General features: G+C 41.6%; 1 protein-coding gene across 17 annotated transcripts in view; it reads left to right on the top strand.

Annotated features, from left to right (window-relative positions):
• Window positions 1–15,346, top strand: part of LOC101833521 (sarcolemma associated protein) — a 124,617-nt gene extending 109,271 nt beyond the window's left edge. For 9 of the 17 annotated variants that reach the window (XM_005077672.4, XM_013118813.3, XM_013118811.3 and 6 more), the window contains 5 exons: window positions 114–434; window positions 1,126–1,243; window positions 6,105–6,276; window positions 10,323–10,457; window positions 13,533–15,346. In XM_005077672.4, the coding sequence (XP_005077729.1) occupies window positions 114–434; window positions 1,126–1,243; window positions 6,105–6,276; window positions 10,323–10,457; window positions 13,533–13,625 (839 nt within the window). In that variant the 3' untranslated portion in view covers window positions 13,626–15,346. Of the gene's footprint in view, window positions 1–113; window positions 435–1,125; window positions 1,244–6,104; window positions 6,277–10,322; window positions 10,458–12,277; window positions 12,368–13,532 lie in introns of all 17 variants that reach the window. The other 8 variants (XM_040747766.1, XM_013118816.3, XM_040747764.1 and 5 more) reach the window with 1 other exon arrangement.
• The last annotated feature ends 2,748 nt before the right edge of the window (window positions 15,347–18,094 follow it).

Genomic DNA, 18,094 nt, shown 5'->3' with positions numbered 1-18,094 from the left:
TAGTCAAAAGACACAGCTGTGACAGCTAGGCTCCATAATAGCTGTGCTGTAACGCGTTGTAGTTTTGTTGGCGCCCGTGAGCGTGAGAAAGTGATAGATGTGCACTTTTGCAGTCCAGCTGCAGAGGCTACACGTGGACATGGAGAGTCTCCAGGAGGAGAAGGACACTGAAGTCTCCAGCACGAGAGATAAATTGCTCAATGCCCAGGACGAGATTTTGCTCCTCCATCAAGCAGCAGCGAAGGCTGCTTCGGAGCGGGACACTGACTTTGCTTCTTTGCAAGAAGAGCTGAGGAAGGTGAGGGCGGAGCTTGAGAACTGGAGGAAAGCAGCGTCCGAGTATGAGAAAGAGATCTCCAGTTTACAGAGCAGTTTCCAGCTCCGGTGTCAGCAGTGTGAGGACCAGCAGAGAGAGGAGGCAGCGAGGTTACAAGGTGAGCGAGTGCTCGGGGGAGTCGGAGGGGGTGGCACTTAGTCACCATGTTGTCCCAGCCCACACCCGCTAACTCCTACTCTTTGATAGAAGATAACTGCATAAACCAGGGCTTTTATTAGTATTAGGGCTGTAGGTACATTGTGCAGGTCTACAGGTTCTGTGATAAGTGTGTTTTTATAGGCATATACTATTAATCATTTACAATGCTATTGAGTATGTCATAACAGTGGTGCATACTCATAATCCCAGCGCCTAGGAAGTAGAGACTAGAGGATTATGAGGTAAGGCCTGCCTGGGTAGTATCCTGAGAGTGTATGTTAAAACAGGCAAACGTTAACATTATTGCCTCAAAACAGTGAGGTAGCCAGGCACGGCAGAGCACACCCTGATGCCAGTGCTCAGGAGGCACAGGCAGATGTTGTTCTGTGGGTCTGTGGCCAGCCTGGGTCGCATAGAGCCTTCCCAGCCAGTCTGGGCTGCACGGCAACCTGCCAGCCAATAGGCACGCCAGCCCAGGGAAGTTGGGGCAGAGACTGTTTTTAAGGTGATGGCATCTCTTGCTGCACAGTGGTAGGAAGCAGAGACCCACGTGCTTCAGGAGAGGAAATGTGTTCCCTGAAACGTTGCTGCCCCTTTGAACACGGTGTGTTTTGGCTTCTATGTTAACACATATTTTGTGGCTGTTCTAGGTGAACTAGAGCAGTTGAAAGAGGAATGGAATCAGTTGGAAACTGAACGCCGTTCTCTAAAAAAGGAGAATGCTTTGTTGTCATCAGAACTGCAGCGGCAAGAAAAAGAATTGCACAAGTATGTAAGAGTTTCCCTTTAACGCCAAAACATTTATCTTTACTTTTCATGCAAATTAAATGTTGATACTTAAACGTGCCATTTTGGAACAAAATGTTCAGCCAAATCTATTATTTGACAAGTTAAACATGGTAAGCATTATATATATCATTTTCTTCCTTTTTGCCACCATATCTGTAAGCACACTCCTTTCGGAATATCCTAGAATTCAGATCCAGTTAGATGCCTCTGCTGTACCATTCCCCACTGCTGAAAATAAACAGCACAGACCCAAATCAGAAATTGCCCTGTTAACAAAATGGCAATACAGTTCACATGTAAAGTGATTGTTCCTTCACTCGTTATCTGTGTGTAAGAATGGTGATCTATAACAAAGAGTTTACCACCAGACAGATGAATTTAGCTTCTAAATCACACAGAATGTGGCTAGAAAAATAGCAGACTACTAGAGGACTTGAGACTGTGGGTTCTATTCCTGTCTTAAGGGAGGGAGATGATAGAGAGATTTTGAGAAAGTGACGCTGGACCCATTGCTTGCTCCTACCTGTCTAGCCAAAATAGGAAGCTCCAGGTTCGGTAAGACCTTATCTTGAAAGGAAGATATCTGACACTGATTTTGGTCCTCCTTTATGCAGGAGTAGATGCGTCTTCTCTCTCTCTCTCTCTCTCTCTCTCTCTCTCTCTCTCTCTCTCTCTCTCTCTCTCTCTCTCTCTCTCTCTCCCCCCTCCCCCTCTCCCAATATGGTGGCACACCCCTGTAATCCCAGCACTTGGGAGACAGAGGCAGGAGGACAAGGAATTCAATGTCCTTTTTAGCTCTACAGTTTGGGTAGCCTTATCCCTCCTAAAATCAGTAAGGAAATATCCGAAGGAACAAGATCTACTGGTTTATTCTCTAAAGCACCTCATTATACCACTCTGAAATCTCAGCATGAGGATCCATAAAGCACTTTGATTTTCTTTTAAGATTTTATGTATTTTTATTTTATGTGTATGTGTTTTGCCTCTCTGTAAGTAAGAGTAACATATGTATGCATATGTGGTGCCTGCATATGTAGTGTGTTTTGAATTCTGTAGAACTATAGTCACTCCCTGGAACTAGAGTTGCAGACAGTTGTAAGCTGCCATGAGGTGCTGGGACTCAAACCTGGGCCCCCTGGAACACCAGCCAGTGCTCTTAGCCACTGAGCCATCTCAGCCCTGATTTTTCTCTTCTACTACTGTCACTTTGCTTAGTCCTTTCATGTATTTTATGTATATTACATTTTGAATATATGTGCTAATTAATGAATAAAACAAATGTTTACTTGTAACATGAAAGTTAGTAAAAATAGGAAGAGGACAAAATACAGACCCATAATGCATACATACATGCTTACATGTGTGTGGTGATATCTTGTTTGTACAAATAAAGCCTGTCTGAAGTCAGAGAATGGAGCAAAACATATATTCACAGCATATAGAAGGACATCCCCATCACATGTGTATGTATTGGTTACCTGTGTGGCAGCTCATGTAAAGAAATTGATTTTGTTTATTTGTTAGTACTTTGAAATAGGGTCTCATGTAACCCAAGCTGGCCTTGAACTTGCTATGTAGCCAAGGCTGGGTCTAAACTTCCTAATGCTTGGCTTCAATCTACCAAGTATTGTGAAAATAGGCATTAATTACTACAGCCAACTTGGGGTTTTTTGGTTTTGTTTTATATTGTAGTCTAGACTGTCCTGGGATTTAACTATATAACCCAGGCTGGCCATGAACTCACCCCAATCCTCCTGCCTCAGCCTTCCTATAAATCATTCATCTAGATATGCAAGTTCTTTACATGTACCACATAATACGTTTTTAGGTGAATTTATTTAGTTTGGTGTATTTATTGTTTTGCTTGTGTGTGTGTGTTTGGAGACAGACTTTCCTTAGATAGCCCAGACTCGGCTTGAACTTGATCCTATTTCAGTCTTCTTAATCCTGGGATTTTAGTTGTGTGTCACTATGTCCAATCTAGTTTGTGTTACTTAATTATTCTTGTTTTCAGAGTATTGATATTTACAGATTCTGAACCTCCTGATTTCTCATTTTTGAGATGTAATTAATTGAAATCTGCAGACTGTTAAAGTACTATCCTTTTAAAATTATGTCACTTTGCTTAAGTGTTCAAAATCATGTTTACAGATTCCTTATGAGTAGAAGCATGTGGCTTTAAATGTAGACTTCAGTTGGCTATATGCTGCTTGCCTGGAGAACTAGGTATGTGGCATGCTAAGGCAGGAAGGATCCCTTGTGAGACATCCATCTCACAAACAAACCAAACCAAAACAATGTGTTCTAGAAAGGTACACTGTATCAGTACATGTCATTATTCAAGTCATCTGTCTACACTCATATAAAGTACATAAAATATATTAATTCTGTTTCTCGAACATTTCTGCCTGAGTACTGTACATTTATTTGCTAAGCTTCTCTTTTTACACAGGGTCTTAAAGGCCCTTTAGTGCTTATGTTTATTGTCCTGATAGTATCAAACTCATCCGTAAGATTCTGCCCATTATATAATAAGAAGAGTGAAATATATGCGCTGTAGCTCTTTATAGTAATGAATCTGATTAAGTTGCATTCTGAAAGATGTAACACTGTCACTTTGAAAATCTTATATTTAAAAAAGGTGCTTTAGATGTCTGGGTGGTTTGTTACATATGTAAAGGGAAACCTTTTCCTTGAGAGAAGCCTTCCCACCAGCCTGATTCCAGAGCTGCATGAGTCCCAAATAACACACAGAAGGCTATATTAATTATGAAGCTGTTGGCCTTGCTTGTTTCTTACTGGCTAGCTCTGACTTAAGTAATTACCCCATAATTGTTAATCTAAGTATTTCTCTTACCCAAGAATTTTCCGGGCTTCCTACCCCATGGCGTTACATCTTGACTCCCTGTGTTTCTCCTGTGTTTCTCCTACCCAGAGTCGTCCTGGATTCCTAGTCCCACCTATCTTGGTTCCCTATTGGCCAACAGTGCTTTATTGACATATACACAGGACTTCCCGCATCAGTTGCACATGGTGTACACCATGTGTATTCACTGCCTGCAGAAACCAGAAGAGGGCAGCATATATACCCTGGAGCTGGCTTTACAAATGCTTGTGCATGTGCATGGCGCTGTGTGGGCGCAGAGACTCGAACACAAGCCTCTGCAAGAGCAACTGGTGCCACCTGAGCCATCTCCCCAACCCTAAAATACTCTTTAACTGCTTGTGGAGGCTAATTTTTCTCTAAGCCAGATAAGTCTATTTTTTTTCACTGTTGTCAAAGAGATGAACAAGGAATTATTGTTATTATTCACACTGGAGATTGAGCCCAGAATCTCGGTCATGTTAGTTATGTGGTCTACCACTAGACTCTACAACACGCTCTAGCCATTTCTGAAGAAGGCATTGATGTTCATTCACATTCTTCTTGGGTAAATTATTTTTAATAGCAAATTATAAAAACAATCATGTAATTAAAGCTGGAGAATAACTTAAGATGTTATCTTAGTTAGGGTTTCTATTGCTATGCTAAACACCATGCCCAAAGCAACTTGGAAAGGAAAGGGTTTATTATATCCTGTAACTCTCAGGTCACAGACATAACTGAAGGAAGTTAGGGCAGGGGCCATGGAGGATTGATGCTTACTGGCTTACTCCTCATGACTTATTCACCTACTTTTTCATACAGCCTAGGACCACTTGCCATGGGGTGGCCCACTCACAGTAGACTGAGCCGTCCCGCATCAACAATCAAGAAAACACCCCACAAGCTTGCTCACAAGCTAGTCTGGCAGGGACATTTCTCAACTGAGGCTCCCTCTTCCCAGATGACTCTAGATTGTGCCAGTGACAGAAAACCACCAGCACAGAGGCGGATGTCTGATATAAGAGGACACTGAGGCATCTAAGAGCTCAGGGGATGTTTCTTCAGAGAGTAAGGTGTGCCAGCCAAGTGGCATGCTCCGTTTCCCACAGCTCAGTGTGGCGAGGCCAGGCTCCACCTCCCAGGCTAGTTGCTTGTCGTGTGCCTTCTTCCCATGTGACGGCATGTTTCATTTGCACAGATTTGTCTTTGCTTGAGTTAGCAGGTATGCCTGAGCTTCAGGTTTCTGACCCCTCTTCTCTTTGCAAATACTGAATCTTGTAACATAGTTGAAATACACATTTAAATGTATTTATGACCTAATTAGTAAAGATAATTTGATATATTAAAGTATATAATTAGGACCAGGCATGGGTGCGCATATCATTTTTTAAAAGCTTTTTATTTATTCATTATGTATACAGCATTCTACCTGCATGTGTCTCTGCATGCCAGAAGAAGGCACCAGATCTCATTATAGATGGCTGTGAGCCACCATATGGTTGCTGGGAATTGAACTCAGGACTCCTGGAGGAGCAGTCATTGCTCTTAACCTCTGAGCCATCTTTTCACCCCTAGGAATGCATATCTTTAATGTCAGCATTTGGAAGGCAGAGGCAGGCAGATTTCTTTGAGTTCAAGGCCCACCTGATCTACAAAGGAAGTCAAGGCCAGCCAGAGTTATCCTGTCACAAAACAAGAAAAAAAAGTAAAGAAAACCCCCAAAATATAGTCATTTCCTTCTATTGATAAAATTTGTACTTTTTTTGTGTGTTTGAAATGATACAACTTTTAAACTTCAATGGATATTTTGAAATGTCCTAATGCCTTTTGTCCTTACTGAAAGTCTTACTTTTTTTTAGTCCCCCCCCCCCCCTTGTGAAATGCATTCCTTCCTACCTGGTGCAATGCTGAGGATCCTAGACTCTCTCCGTGTCCAGTGTCTGCTGTGAATGACTGTCGGTGTTTATGTTGCAGTTCTCAGAAGCAGAGTTTGGAGCTCACTAGTGACCTAAGCATCCTCCAGATGACCAAGAAAGAGCTCGAGGACCAGGTGGGATCCTTGAAAGAGCAACACCTTCGTGACTCAGCTGACTTAAAAACTCTTCTCAGTAAGGCTGAAAACCAAGCAAAGGATGTTCAGAAAGAGGTAAAGCGAAAAGACAAGCTCAGCCCAATTATGGTTGGACTTAAAGCCAAAGGCAAATCAGATATCCATGCTTCTTAGAAATAAAGAAAAGCAGAAAGCATGTTACCTGACAGTTGACACTTGGAGCATCCCAGCCTGGTAATTACTAGCTGTGCGTCATGGTCCATTATTGAGAGAATTTATCAAGTGTTTGCTTTCAAACATACAGACAACAGAGCTAGTTTTTAATTTTTCTCTAACAGTTGACAGCATGAGAGACCATTTGTAACAGATTGCTTAGTCTGTTTAACTATCAAAGAGCGTGTCATATTAAATGAAGCATTGTTTCAGAAGGCAATCTACAAACTAGGACAACACTGTATTTTGGAGCTATATGCTCCTGGGAAAGTGGCTAAAAAGTCACTTACCCTGCTGGGGTGGCTCATGCTTGTCATTCCAGCACCTGGAAGGCTGAGGCAGGAGGATTGTAGTGAGTTCAAGGCTTTGCTGGGTTACATAATAGACCCTAGTTCAAAGCACCAAAGTAAAATGTATATACAGATGGGCAAGGTAATGCACACCTCCAGTCCCAGCATTTGGGAGGTGGAGCAGGAGAGTCAGGAGTTCAAGGTCAGCCTCAGCTTCATAGTGATGTTTGAGGACAGCTTAAGCTGATGAGGTCTATGTCAGAAAACAAACGAGAAAAAAGTTAAAATTCATCTGTATACGGCAAGCAAAAGCCTCTTCTGTGGAACTGTTTTTTCCTCCACTTTCTTTCTGTCTTCACACATACACATAAGCTTTTATGTGATTTTGCTTATAACTTGATTTCATGTCCCTTTGAAATAAGTTGATGATGGGAGGCTGACTTTGGAAGGGACCCACCCCAGTTCTCAACACGATAGGTGCATCTTAATGCTGACAACTGGATAGTAAACGTTGTGCTCACTCCTGCTGGCCTCCTGGCCTGACTCCTGGCCAGCTGAGGATGTAGGTTAATAAAGCCTGTCTGCTCATCAGGATGTACCAACTAGACTTGCTTACAGGCAGGGTTCTTCATAACTTAGAAGGATGTAAAATGCAGCTCTTTGTCTTTAAAAAGGAGTTTTCTGAAAGTTATTTTTAGAAAATAAAATTAATGCAAGTTTCTCTTTGCACTTTTCCTGGAGTGTCCTGAATTTGGAAATGATTGTCCCGTCTTTGTGCTTGTTTCTAAGGGAAAAACACCTGCAAAAGTTTTTATATTCATGTAGACACATTGACTTTCAGATGTTCTGCTCTACCTGGTTAAGGATGTGTGTTTTAGGAACACCCTCAACGGTTGAAACACAAACTTTGTGCCAAAGTGAATATCCTATTATTAACTGTAAGCACTTTGTGTCCTTCCAGTCCATGCGCCGTCGCCCTTTCAGTGTCTGGGACGATGACTCTGCTGTATGTGACTATGAACACGCTAGCCATCGCTGCGTTGTGCGCTTGCCTGCTTTCAGTGACTGAATGATAGTGCCAAATGCTTTAACTGTTTCCACAAATGGCAGCGGCATGTTGTCACAGCATCTAAAGTGTTGCTAGTCTTTGGATTGCATTAAATGCAGCATATTTGAAAATATGTCTGAGCTTGTTAGTATGTTCTTTCCTATTTTCTTGTTCACTGTTTTTCATTGTGAAATGATGTATAGTCATCATATTCCTTTGTAATATGAAATTATTGTTTGTCCTTCTGTCAACACATTGGATACTGGTCTGTAAGTAAAAGGGTTCTAATAAGGTTTTATCTCTGTGTAATCCACCAATAATACATTATTACTTTTTAGTAATGCATATTTGCTTCCTTTCAACATTTCCCTTTGCTCTCCTTTCTCTCCTGGAATCATGCTTAATGTGCTCAAAAATTCTGATTATGTGTCATCAGTCCTGTAAGAGGTTTAAACTATTGGAAGCTGAGCAACCCCAGATATGTTTACTTTTATGAAGAAGAGCCACAGGTGTTGGTAATATTATGTGCTGGCTACTTCACTGTTTACTTCAGAGTTAAAAAGCAAGAGACAACAGATGCGATTGATATCCAAGCAAGGGTAAAACTAAGACTACAGAGGTGATCTTTGTGCCCTGCTTAAAGCTTTATCTGTGGTAATGTTTATATAATAACTCCAAAGGAAAAGTATGAGGAATTGTATATCTCTTTGTATTTAATTTAGCGAGAATATGAGAGAATATCTATGATCCAAGAGCTCAACCAGTTGTGTGGTATACACTTGCAGTCTGAACACTTAGGAAGCTGAGAGAGATAGGTCTCGAACTGGTGCCACTTGGGCTACATAGACTCTCTCTCAAAGAAGTCACCCAACCAGGGAATACATAAAACGATGACCATCTCTGTCTCTGTCTTTCCTGAAGACTCTGACTCAGGGTTGGTGTTTGGCTTCCCTGTCTTCCTGTAGGGCCAGAGTCACCCATGCACTGCTGTGTGTGGAGTGAGCAGCAGCCCGGTGACTGCACGCTGCCTACGCCTCCACTTGAGTCCCTGAAACAGGTGACTCAGGGTTGTGATGGAGAGGGCAGTCTGGACGTAGACGTGGGAAGGGAAGGGAAGGAGGTGTGATGTCCCTTCGTTAGCACTGTTGGGAACTGTTTCACGATCGCTGAGAGCTGATTGCCCTCCAAGGTGCAACAGCGGTCTGGAGTCACTGAGTCTCCTTGGTAGCCTCTCAGCAGCCTTCTTCCTTCTGGGAGAAGTTCACAGACCCTCACATCAGCTCCAAAAGGTAGTCACAAACAAACCTGTGAATTTCAGTCTTTGGTTCATTTTTTAGTGTATTTCCCAGGGCTGTTTTGAGAATGTTCTTAGGTAACAAAACATTTCTTTCATAACCCCTTCCTGGTAACCTCTGACCTCTGACCCTAACCTTTTCCCTGTCCCTTCTTTCCTAATGTCTTTAAACATTTTCATCTTTCTTGGTACTCGTCTTTATTGAAGGTTAGTGAGGTTCTCTCCACTCCAAGGTGTCTGCATTTTCAGGAGCACTATTACAGAGGTGTCCTTTGTTAAGTTTGGGATGTAGGTAGAGAGGGACTAGGAACCTTCCATTTTCCTTAGCCATGCTAAGACAAGAGGAGGAGCTTTCCGATAGACTACACCCATGGGGTATTTGTTTCCTATTCAGTTTGTCTTCCTTCTGAAACATGCAGGGGTGGCAGGATGGGGAGGCCGATGTGGAGAGAGCCCCCGTCCCCCCCCGTCTCGTCCCCCCCCGCCCCCGACAGCCGAGCAGTGCATCTAGAAGTGAAACCAGTCTAGAATTTCAGCTTCTCGGGGACATTAAGAGATCAAGTTGCACAGTGTGTCACATTGGTTTGGCCTGTCTTCAAGGGGTAGTTTGTATGAAAGCCATATGTTATTTGCATATATTCATGTTATGTCTGTATATCACACATACATATACACAATTTTCAAGAGTAGAAAATGGCTGGTTCATTTATGAAAACTTTTCTGTTAGAAAAGTTGGAGCTGATGGGCTTTAAGTGTCAAATGCCCCAGTCTTTGTGGTGAGTATGTCAAATGTATTTCTGCCTTATTTGTCCTGAAAACTCACTGATATCCACTAGTGCCAAGTAATAGAAGACCAGGTGAAAGTCAATGCTTTTTGTTTCAAGAGTAAATAACGTGGCTAACATGCCTTCCTTTTGATTAACAGGAAATACTTTTAGACCTAACACTGCCACTTGACTAGGATTTGTTTGTCTTTTGCTCAAAGGAAAAAATTTCATTTTCCCTCTTCTCACTTGATGGGAGAAGTGACCCTTTATATTTAAGCAGATGACAACACGGTATGTTCTGTTCTTTGATTTTAACACCAGGGCAAGAAAGTCATTACCCAGGATGAAGCCAACGTTAAAGATTCCTTTACTGTGAGTGCCAGGGACTTGTCTTTCCGGATAAAGGAAAGCTTGACTTTGGTGTTAAAAGTTATTAAACAGGGCCTGAGATATACCAGACTAGAACCATAACTTCACACCCATTTTAAGTCAAGCCTGCACACTCTTTTTTTTTTTTTCTTTACCTTTAGTATGAAAAGACACAGACTGTACTCTCAGAACTGAAGTTGAAGTTTGAAATGACTGAGCAGGAAAAGCAGTCGATCACAGATGAGCTCAAACAGTGCAAAGACAGCCTGAAGCTGCTGCGGGAGAAAGGAAATAATGTAAGTGTTGACCGTTGGGAGGAGAGTCGGAGGCCGAGAGTGGTTTCCAGAAGACTCCATTATGGTTTGGGGAAGTAACAGCCTAGGTACAGAAGAAATCAGCTTTTCATTGTGAATATCTGTGAGTGAATTATTGTGCTGTGGGATTTCTTCCTTTTTTAAGGAAGAATTGCGCTCTTTAACTTATACCCATAGAAAAGCTTGAGGCCTTCTTGGTAGAAAACAACTGTCAGTAGAACAGCTTAGAAGAACTGTCTGGTTTGCCCAGATGAGTCTGAAGTTTTGTCACAAAGTCATCATCTGGCTTTTGTTTCTTTCCTACCGGGAAATGAAGCCTGTGCCACTAGAGGCCGTTTAGGAGGCGTGGTTCACATCGCTCCTTAGCCCTAGGCTGTCTCAGACAGCCGAGCTTCAGAACAGTTTTCATTTTTGTGCTAGTAATGTACATTCCTAAAAGCTTTCTCTTCATTTGGCCTCTGTCTGTCAGTATTTGGTAAATCGACATAGAGCTTTCCAGTGTATGACTGAGGGAGAGCTGGGGGCCAACAGGCACAGAGATGGGAAAAAGTTTGCCTGTGGATTTGGTTTGATAACAGTTGTGGGAAGAGCGGTCTTTAAGGTGAAGTTACACTAAGTAAATGTCGTGTTGTTCGTTGTGCTGACCATTGCCTTTGTGGGCCCTAACTGATGGGTGCTCAGTGTGGTTGGCTGTGCTCTGAGGCTCGCTCCCGCTCTCACAGCTTAGAGCCCGCAGTAGCCGGGAGCCACACGCTTCTGTGGCTGCTTGACGCCAGCACAAGGGTGGAGGAGCGGTGCTGCATGGCTGTCCAGTTACGCGGTTTCCACAGAACTCATGACTTGTGCCCAGCTGCCCTTTGCTTCCTAAGTTACAGGTTTTAGACAATAAAGGATTGCTGCTTAGGTAGAACTCCTTTAGTAACTGAAGGGTTGAAGGCTTTACACTAAAGGGGATCACATTTATTTTTTAATGCATAGGATACAGAAATCTTCTAAAATCAGATCGTAATGAATCTTTTCTTTCGTGTTAATTCATACCTGATTATAGAAGCTCAGTCCACTCCCTGCTAAATTAACCTATAAAGACATCAGGCATGATCAGAGTGACCATCCCCGTGCTATTACTATTTACAGCTGTATAAAACGATTCAGTTTCAGGATGAATTTACCCTTTTCACAATATAGGCTTATATATCCAAGTAATTCCCTTCTGAAAAAAGAAGAAAAGCAGACCTGTTTAGATAAAGAAATTCTGAGCTTTGGCTGCCTGTTTGTCTTACATCGTGCTGTGTCTTTTTGCCTCACCAAATATATTATTACAAAACATGTATTTTAAGCTTTGAAGCAATACTGTCTCAGAAGTCGAAGAATTTCAGCTGGAAGGAAACTAGGTTTTGATGGAAGAACAAAATGTACCCTCTCTGTTGCCTACCAAGCAGTGACTTCAGATGTGAAACAAAAATAATATATATTGTCAAACAGACCATTACTTGATAAACTATTGTCGTTGCTCTGTCTGAACTTGTGATGGTTCATTAGAATTTTTGAGGACAAGTAAATTGATGACTACCTCGAGCTATTCCTTTTAAAGTAGTAGTTTCTTGGCATACACATCCCCCAGCCCATCATTCTAGATTGTGTTGGATGTCTTTAAATTTTTTTGAATTGGTGCAAAACCTGAATGGTGTACTTCTGTTACTTCAGTCTTCCTTTCCTTCTCCAGCCACCCCCTGGGGTCTAAATCATCTTATCTGATTTTTTATATAGCATAAAATGATTTTAATATCCCTTCCCTTCTTCAGCCCTCCATATTACAACCTGTCCCAGCCGTATTCATCGGCCTATTCCTGGCTTTCCTGTTTTGGTGTTTCGGTCCATTGTGGTAGAGAAAGGTACAAGCACTACTGTTGAGTCCTTGTCTGTTTGTCCCTGTCACCTGTTTGTGCCATATTTGTAATAGAGTGCATGGCAAAACCACACAGGTATTTTGTTACCTGACGCAAACCCTTCATTTAGTATGCTGTGTATTTGTGTCATGCTAATGAACACATAACACATAACACATAATCACATAACATCGTGTCTTGTTTCTTTGGTAGTAATGCTAACCCTGAATTAACCCCACGCTAACCTGTTGTTATACGCTTCCTTTAACTGAGTCTTTATCTCTAGCAAACTGGAGTAAGCAGTGAATTTCTGCAATACCCCCACCTACGCCCCAGTAATGGTTCAATCAGATTTGAATGAGAAATGAAGAGTTTGCATCTTTGACATTTTCAGCCAGTATTACCCTTCCTTTCTTCCCTTCCATGGTGTAGAGTCTGGGTTTTTTTTTTTTTTCCTTTAATCCTTTGCCTGTTTGCTGTGAAAATGAAGGAAAGTGAGATTAGTGTAACGAGCCATTGGCTCACAATTTCAACAACAATGGGAGTTTACTTCCTATATGCAAGCTCAGTAACAAACCTTTTTGAGCTCTGATCTGCAAATGAAGAGTGTTTCTCAAGAACACTGTCAAAATACCAGTGCGAATAAAGGTAGCGGCCAAAGTAAAGGGATTGTATAACCCTCTGAAAGCTGCCTGGGAAGCCAGCCCATCCGTGCTTTGCTCTTAACTAATAGCAGAGCATGCTCACCAGAGGAGCACTGCGGGCAGGCCTTAGGGCCACTTTCCTCTCCAACCCCGTTTGATTTGTCTTCTTGGGTTTCAAGTACAGGATGAAGCCTGCACCCTTTTCTTTCTATCCCATCTTAGCACTCCAAGGGCACAGTAAATGCAGCAGGCGCAGTCCAGAGTTGTATCTACAAGTAACTACTGCGTTTCGACTGTAACAATGTCGAAAGCCGGCCAGAACTTTCCTGGGGTGTTCAGCCCTCCACATAGTGACCCTGCTGGTATGGTTTTCCCTCATTTTCCTTTCTGTCTGAACTCACCTTTACAATGCAAGCACAGTTTCCCAAAGGCGTTTTAAGTACGTGGGACTCAGTTTACCACGGGGTTAAATATGTATGAAAAGAGGGGGGGGATGTGATATTGACTCTTGGTCTCTTTCCCCACAGAAACCCTGGCCCTGGATGCCCGTGTTGGCGGCCCTGGTTGCGGTGACAGCCATCGTGCTGTATGTGCCGGGTCTGGCCAGAGCTTCTCCGTGACAGTGTGTCCTGTGTGTACACCGTCCTCCCTTAGAAGCTGCCTCTCACTCATGCTGGGGACAAAGCAGAACCATTTTCTTCCTTTTTACCTCTTAAAACAGCAAAGTGCAAGAATACAGCTGTAGGGTCATTGCTTTAACTTATATAAAAATATATCTGTCTATAGAGAGGATATAAAGTTGTGAATTTATTCGGATTTTCATGTCATTTTTAAATTAGTATGTTGAGATTCTGAATATTATGGTGGCCTAAAGTAGGCTTCTTAGTGCACCAAATTATTTATACCATAAATTTATAGATATTTTACTCTGAATTCTGATGGCCACACAATTCATTTTTTGATTCGATAACTACTCAAACCGAACAACCAATATATATATGGGAAGAGAGGCCCTGTGTGCTCAGTGCCTATCAGTTTGAATATACACACACACACACACACATATATATTTTTTTTACGTATTTACGCCATTTTTACTTGTTATAAAACCACTGAGCTATTGGGAACAAGACTTAGACAATTGTTTGTGTGATTTTTTTTTTTTAAAGAAAACACATTTGGAAAATTCTGTTATAATGATAATTTGGGGAATACATACATGCTTGTTCAGCCTTAATGAGACTTGAAGATGTGAAGGACATCAGCTTTGAAAAACTTTCCATGAGAGCTTGTATTTTCTTGAGCAAACTGAAATATTTCTGGGAGCAAAAAACATAATTGCATAATTTCAGTGCAATCAACCAAACTGTTGAGTGAATTGGAATGTAACTTATTAAACCTCATGTATTTAAGAAATGTTTTCTTTAAAAGCCAAGTTACCTTCTCATATAAGCAGTTTAGGAAGCATGATTTTTTTTCTGTCATCTGTTCCTCCAAGCATGTTTAATTGAAGGAAGAATTATATCTGTTTAGATAAGCTTTTATTGACTTAATTTGGTTATGATGTGAAGCTAATTCACATTCAAGGTGAACTGATGTTACCTACCAAGATTTCTTGCTTGGGTATACAAATGTTTTTTTCTTTTTATTGTTAATTCGGACAGCCTGTTAATTAGTAGCACTATTCCCAGACTGATAGTGGTCCATGCACAGTAACACACCTAAGCACTGCTTGACATTATATATTTAAAACACAGGGATTAAAGTTTAGCTATGGTTTTGTTCAGCACCATAGTGATGTCAGTATCCTAAAGCATCACGTAGTTCAGTTTTCTTCAGTCACTGAAGATTGGGAGGGGACGTCGGTGAATTGGCTTGAATGTTCTATGAGAATACCCAGATCCAGCCAGATATCGAGAATAGAAGTTTAGGATATAATTTTCCTTGTGATGTTTGGCAGTCATTGTTTTTACTTTATAAGTTGTATTTAAAGCTATTTGGGATTGTTGTCAGGAGAAGCACTAGATTTTTGGAGGAATTAGCCACAAATGACTTGTAGAAAAAACTATCATATAGTTCATTTTACCATTTTCTGTTGCAGGAAGCCACTCCACCACAGAATGCTAATATGCCAGTGGTACCCAGTACCTCTTGTATATAGTTATTGCAAATACTGTTCTGAAATGCATAACTTCAAAATTACCTTTTTTAAAGTAAATAATTGTTTGAAATCTATTTTGTAAAGATAAAACGTACAATAGAATTTCTGGAGTACAGATTAAACTATTTGCACTAACACACGTGATGTGCATGATTTAATAAAATAACTTTTATCTCCCTATGCATGTTTGAGTTGTATATCATTGGAGTTCTTAGTGCTGGCTCTACCATTTGGGTGTCCTTAGCCTTTGCTTGAAGTGACTTACCGTTAAGCGTATGTTAGATGTTCGTCAGGGTTTAAAAGAAACCAGAGCAGTTTTCTCCCACGTTTTACTTACTGTTGTTCCTTTTCTCATTGTTAAAATGTGACTCGCTTGCCAGACTAATGGCATCAAATGTAAGGCCTAGTGTCAACATTTACTTTACTCAAATCAAATAAATGAGATTTCATAGTTTCTTCCAGTGTTTCCTCAAGAATGTAAATAAGCCTGTTCATAAGCAGTACCTCCCTGCTCCCCGCCTCTCCCCCCAAGTTTCCTTCCATGTCAAACAGAGCGGAAGTGTTACAAGGTAGAACTACTCATTAAAGCTTAAGTGCAGCGGTTAGAAATTGCATGTGAGTGTAAGGCCACCTTACTACAAAGTAAGACTGTGTCTCAGAAAATCGACAACAACAAAATCAGAACAAAACAAAACAAAAAGAAGATGGTGTTTAACAGGATACACACCTATATTGGCTTTTATGTCTTAAGTTTTATCATCTTTGTTAATCAAGAGCAAATCACTTTATTTTCTCTGAGTTTCTATTTCATCATCTAGAAACTCAGAAGAAAAATGTCTACATTTTTGGTGGTGGTGTAAAAATTAAAGAGCTAATATATGAAAGTTGTACCATTCAAGTGATGTGTTTATGGGATGTCACAATGAAAATGTGTTGTGAATCGTGAAGTTTCGAGTAAAATAGTACATCTCATTTTCAAGGAATTGATGGAAACCCTTAGACAGCACTGCTCCCTGTACCATGGTCTCTTTGTAGAGTGGTGTGGTTGGTTTAGTAGCAAGCCAATTGCTCTTTTGGAGAAAAAAAATTTTTTTTTCATTTTTGAGACAGGGTTTCCCTGCATAGTCCTGGCTGTCCTGGAACTCACTCTGTAGACCACACTGGCCTAGAACTCAGATCCACCTGCTTCTGCCTCCCGAGTGCTGGGATTAAGGGTGTACTTTCTTTTTTTTTTTTTTTAACCAAAAATTAGCATATTTTTTTCTCTTTAATCATCAGACTTGCCTCAACTCCTCTCTCCCGTTATAGCCTGATGGGACTCAGCACCACAAAGGAAAATTCTAAGACCCCAGTGATGGGGAGGCTCAAACTTTATCATGGTCGGGGCAGCTCCCTACTCAGGAGAGAATGTGCACCCACAGAGACCCTCTGCATTCTTTCATACACTCTTTGTTGCTGGGAAGGCAGGAGAGGCTAGCAGGTTAAGGGCCAATGAGAAGCAGTTAGCTTAGTCTAATCCACAAGGTTTTTGAAGTTTAAAAATAATAGATATGGCTTCAGGTGTGACCCAGTTTGAATGACACTGGACAGATGTTATCTCTTTCCCGCTATGGCACCTTCTTCACAGTACACTGAACCTGGGAACAGAACAGTTCAGCCCTGGGGCTATCTTTTCTCTTTGGAGGAGACTCTTCCTCCCAGGTCACATCATCCCGCTACGAGTTTTGGCTTCTTCCAGTGGTTTGTCTACTATCAAAAGGATAGAGACCTGCATACAAATCAACTCAGGTAAAAATGAAGTCTTGCTCTAAAAATGTATTTCCAGAAACGTGTTTTGCAAACAATGTTATGTGCCCAAAATTTCAGCTACCACGATGGTTAGTGGGGAATTTTTGTAAGATAAAATGATCAGAACATCCAGGTCACTGGCTAAAACCATTGTTAGTGCCACACTAAAGATTGTGCGCTGTGCTTGAAAGGTATTGGCGGCCTTTGTGGACAAATATGGATCTTGTCTGCTGGACTTGTCTAAGGCTGTAGACGGCCTGGCTTCAGTTTCCGTGGCTGTGGTTTTCAAGACAGGATTTCTGGGTAGCCCTAGCTGTCCTAGAACTCTTTGTAGATCAGGCTGCCCTCAGAGTTACAGAGATCTGCCTGTCTGTACCTCTTAAGAGCTGGGATTAAAAGGGTGTGCTTTCATACACAAATGTAACAAAGAAAGCCATGATCCAAGGAAGGTTGTTTGAGCTCAGAAAAGCTCGTGCTGAATATCAACGGCAGCCCTCTCCCAGAGCTTTCTCAGGACAGACAAACACAGTTGCCTGACAGGCTCTGCGGGTTAGAACACAGGAAAGAAAGGCGGAAGGCCATATCCAGACTCGGGGCACACTGGCCAGATTGGAATCTTTTGACATCCAAGGAGGAATTGACATTCAATTCTTGTAAATTGAATATAAGTGTTTGTCACAGCAGGCATGAAGTCACATCCAAGGACAATTCTGGGAGCAGAAGGCACACGAGGTAAAAAGGCCTCTTCTTTTTTCTTTGAGTCTCCCACAGCTCCCCCAAGCCATTGCTCGCCATACATCACTTGTCCAAGCTGCAACCTTTCCTCCTATTTATAGTTTTAAATTTTAGGGTTTTGTTGTTTGGAGTGATCTACATAAAAAAATCATGAAAAGACGTAAGTGCAGTGGTAGATGTGAGAGCATTATGTGTGCTCAGAAAAGAGGATCTGTGTCTTGTAAGGCATCAGCAATCCGTTTTGCTCTTCATGTCCCAAAGTTCCAGGCAACTGCTCAGAAAAGGTCTGAAAAACTTGGTCCTGGTACCCAGTGGTCTAGTTCTTTATACCATATGGCATAGGACAGTGGCTGCATGTAGGGCTGAGCATCCCAAAACTGGCGGGAAGCCTAGGCAATACGTTCC

Source organism: Mesocricetus auratus, unplaced genomic scaffold (assembly GCF_017639785.1).
Source record: "Mesocricetus auratus isolate SY011 unplaced genomic scaffold, BCM_Maur_2.0 Super-Scaffold_100006, whole genome shotgun sequence".
Classification (NCBI taxonomy): Eukaryota; Metazoa; Chordata; class Mammalia; order Rodentia; family Cricetidae; genus Mesocricetus; species Mesocricetus auratus.
This window is presented reverse-complemented; position numbering and strand designations above follow the sequence as displayed.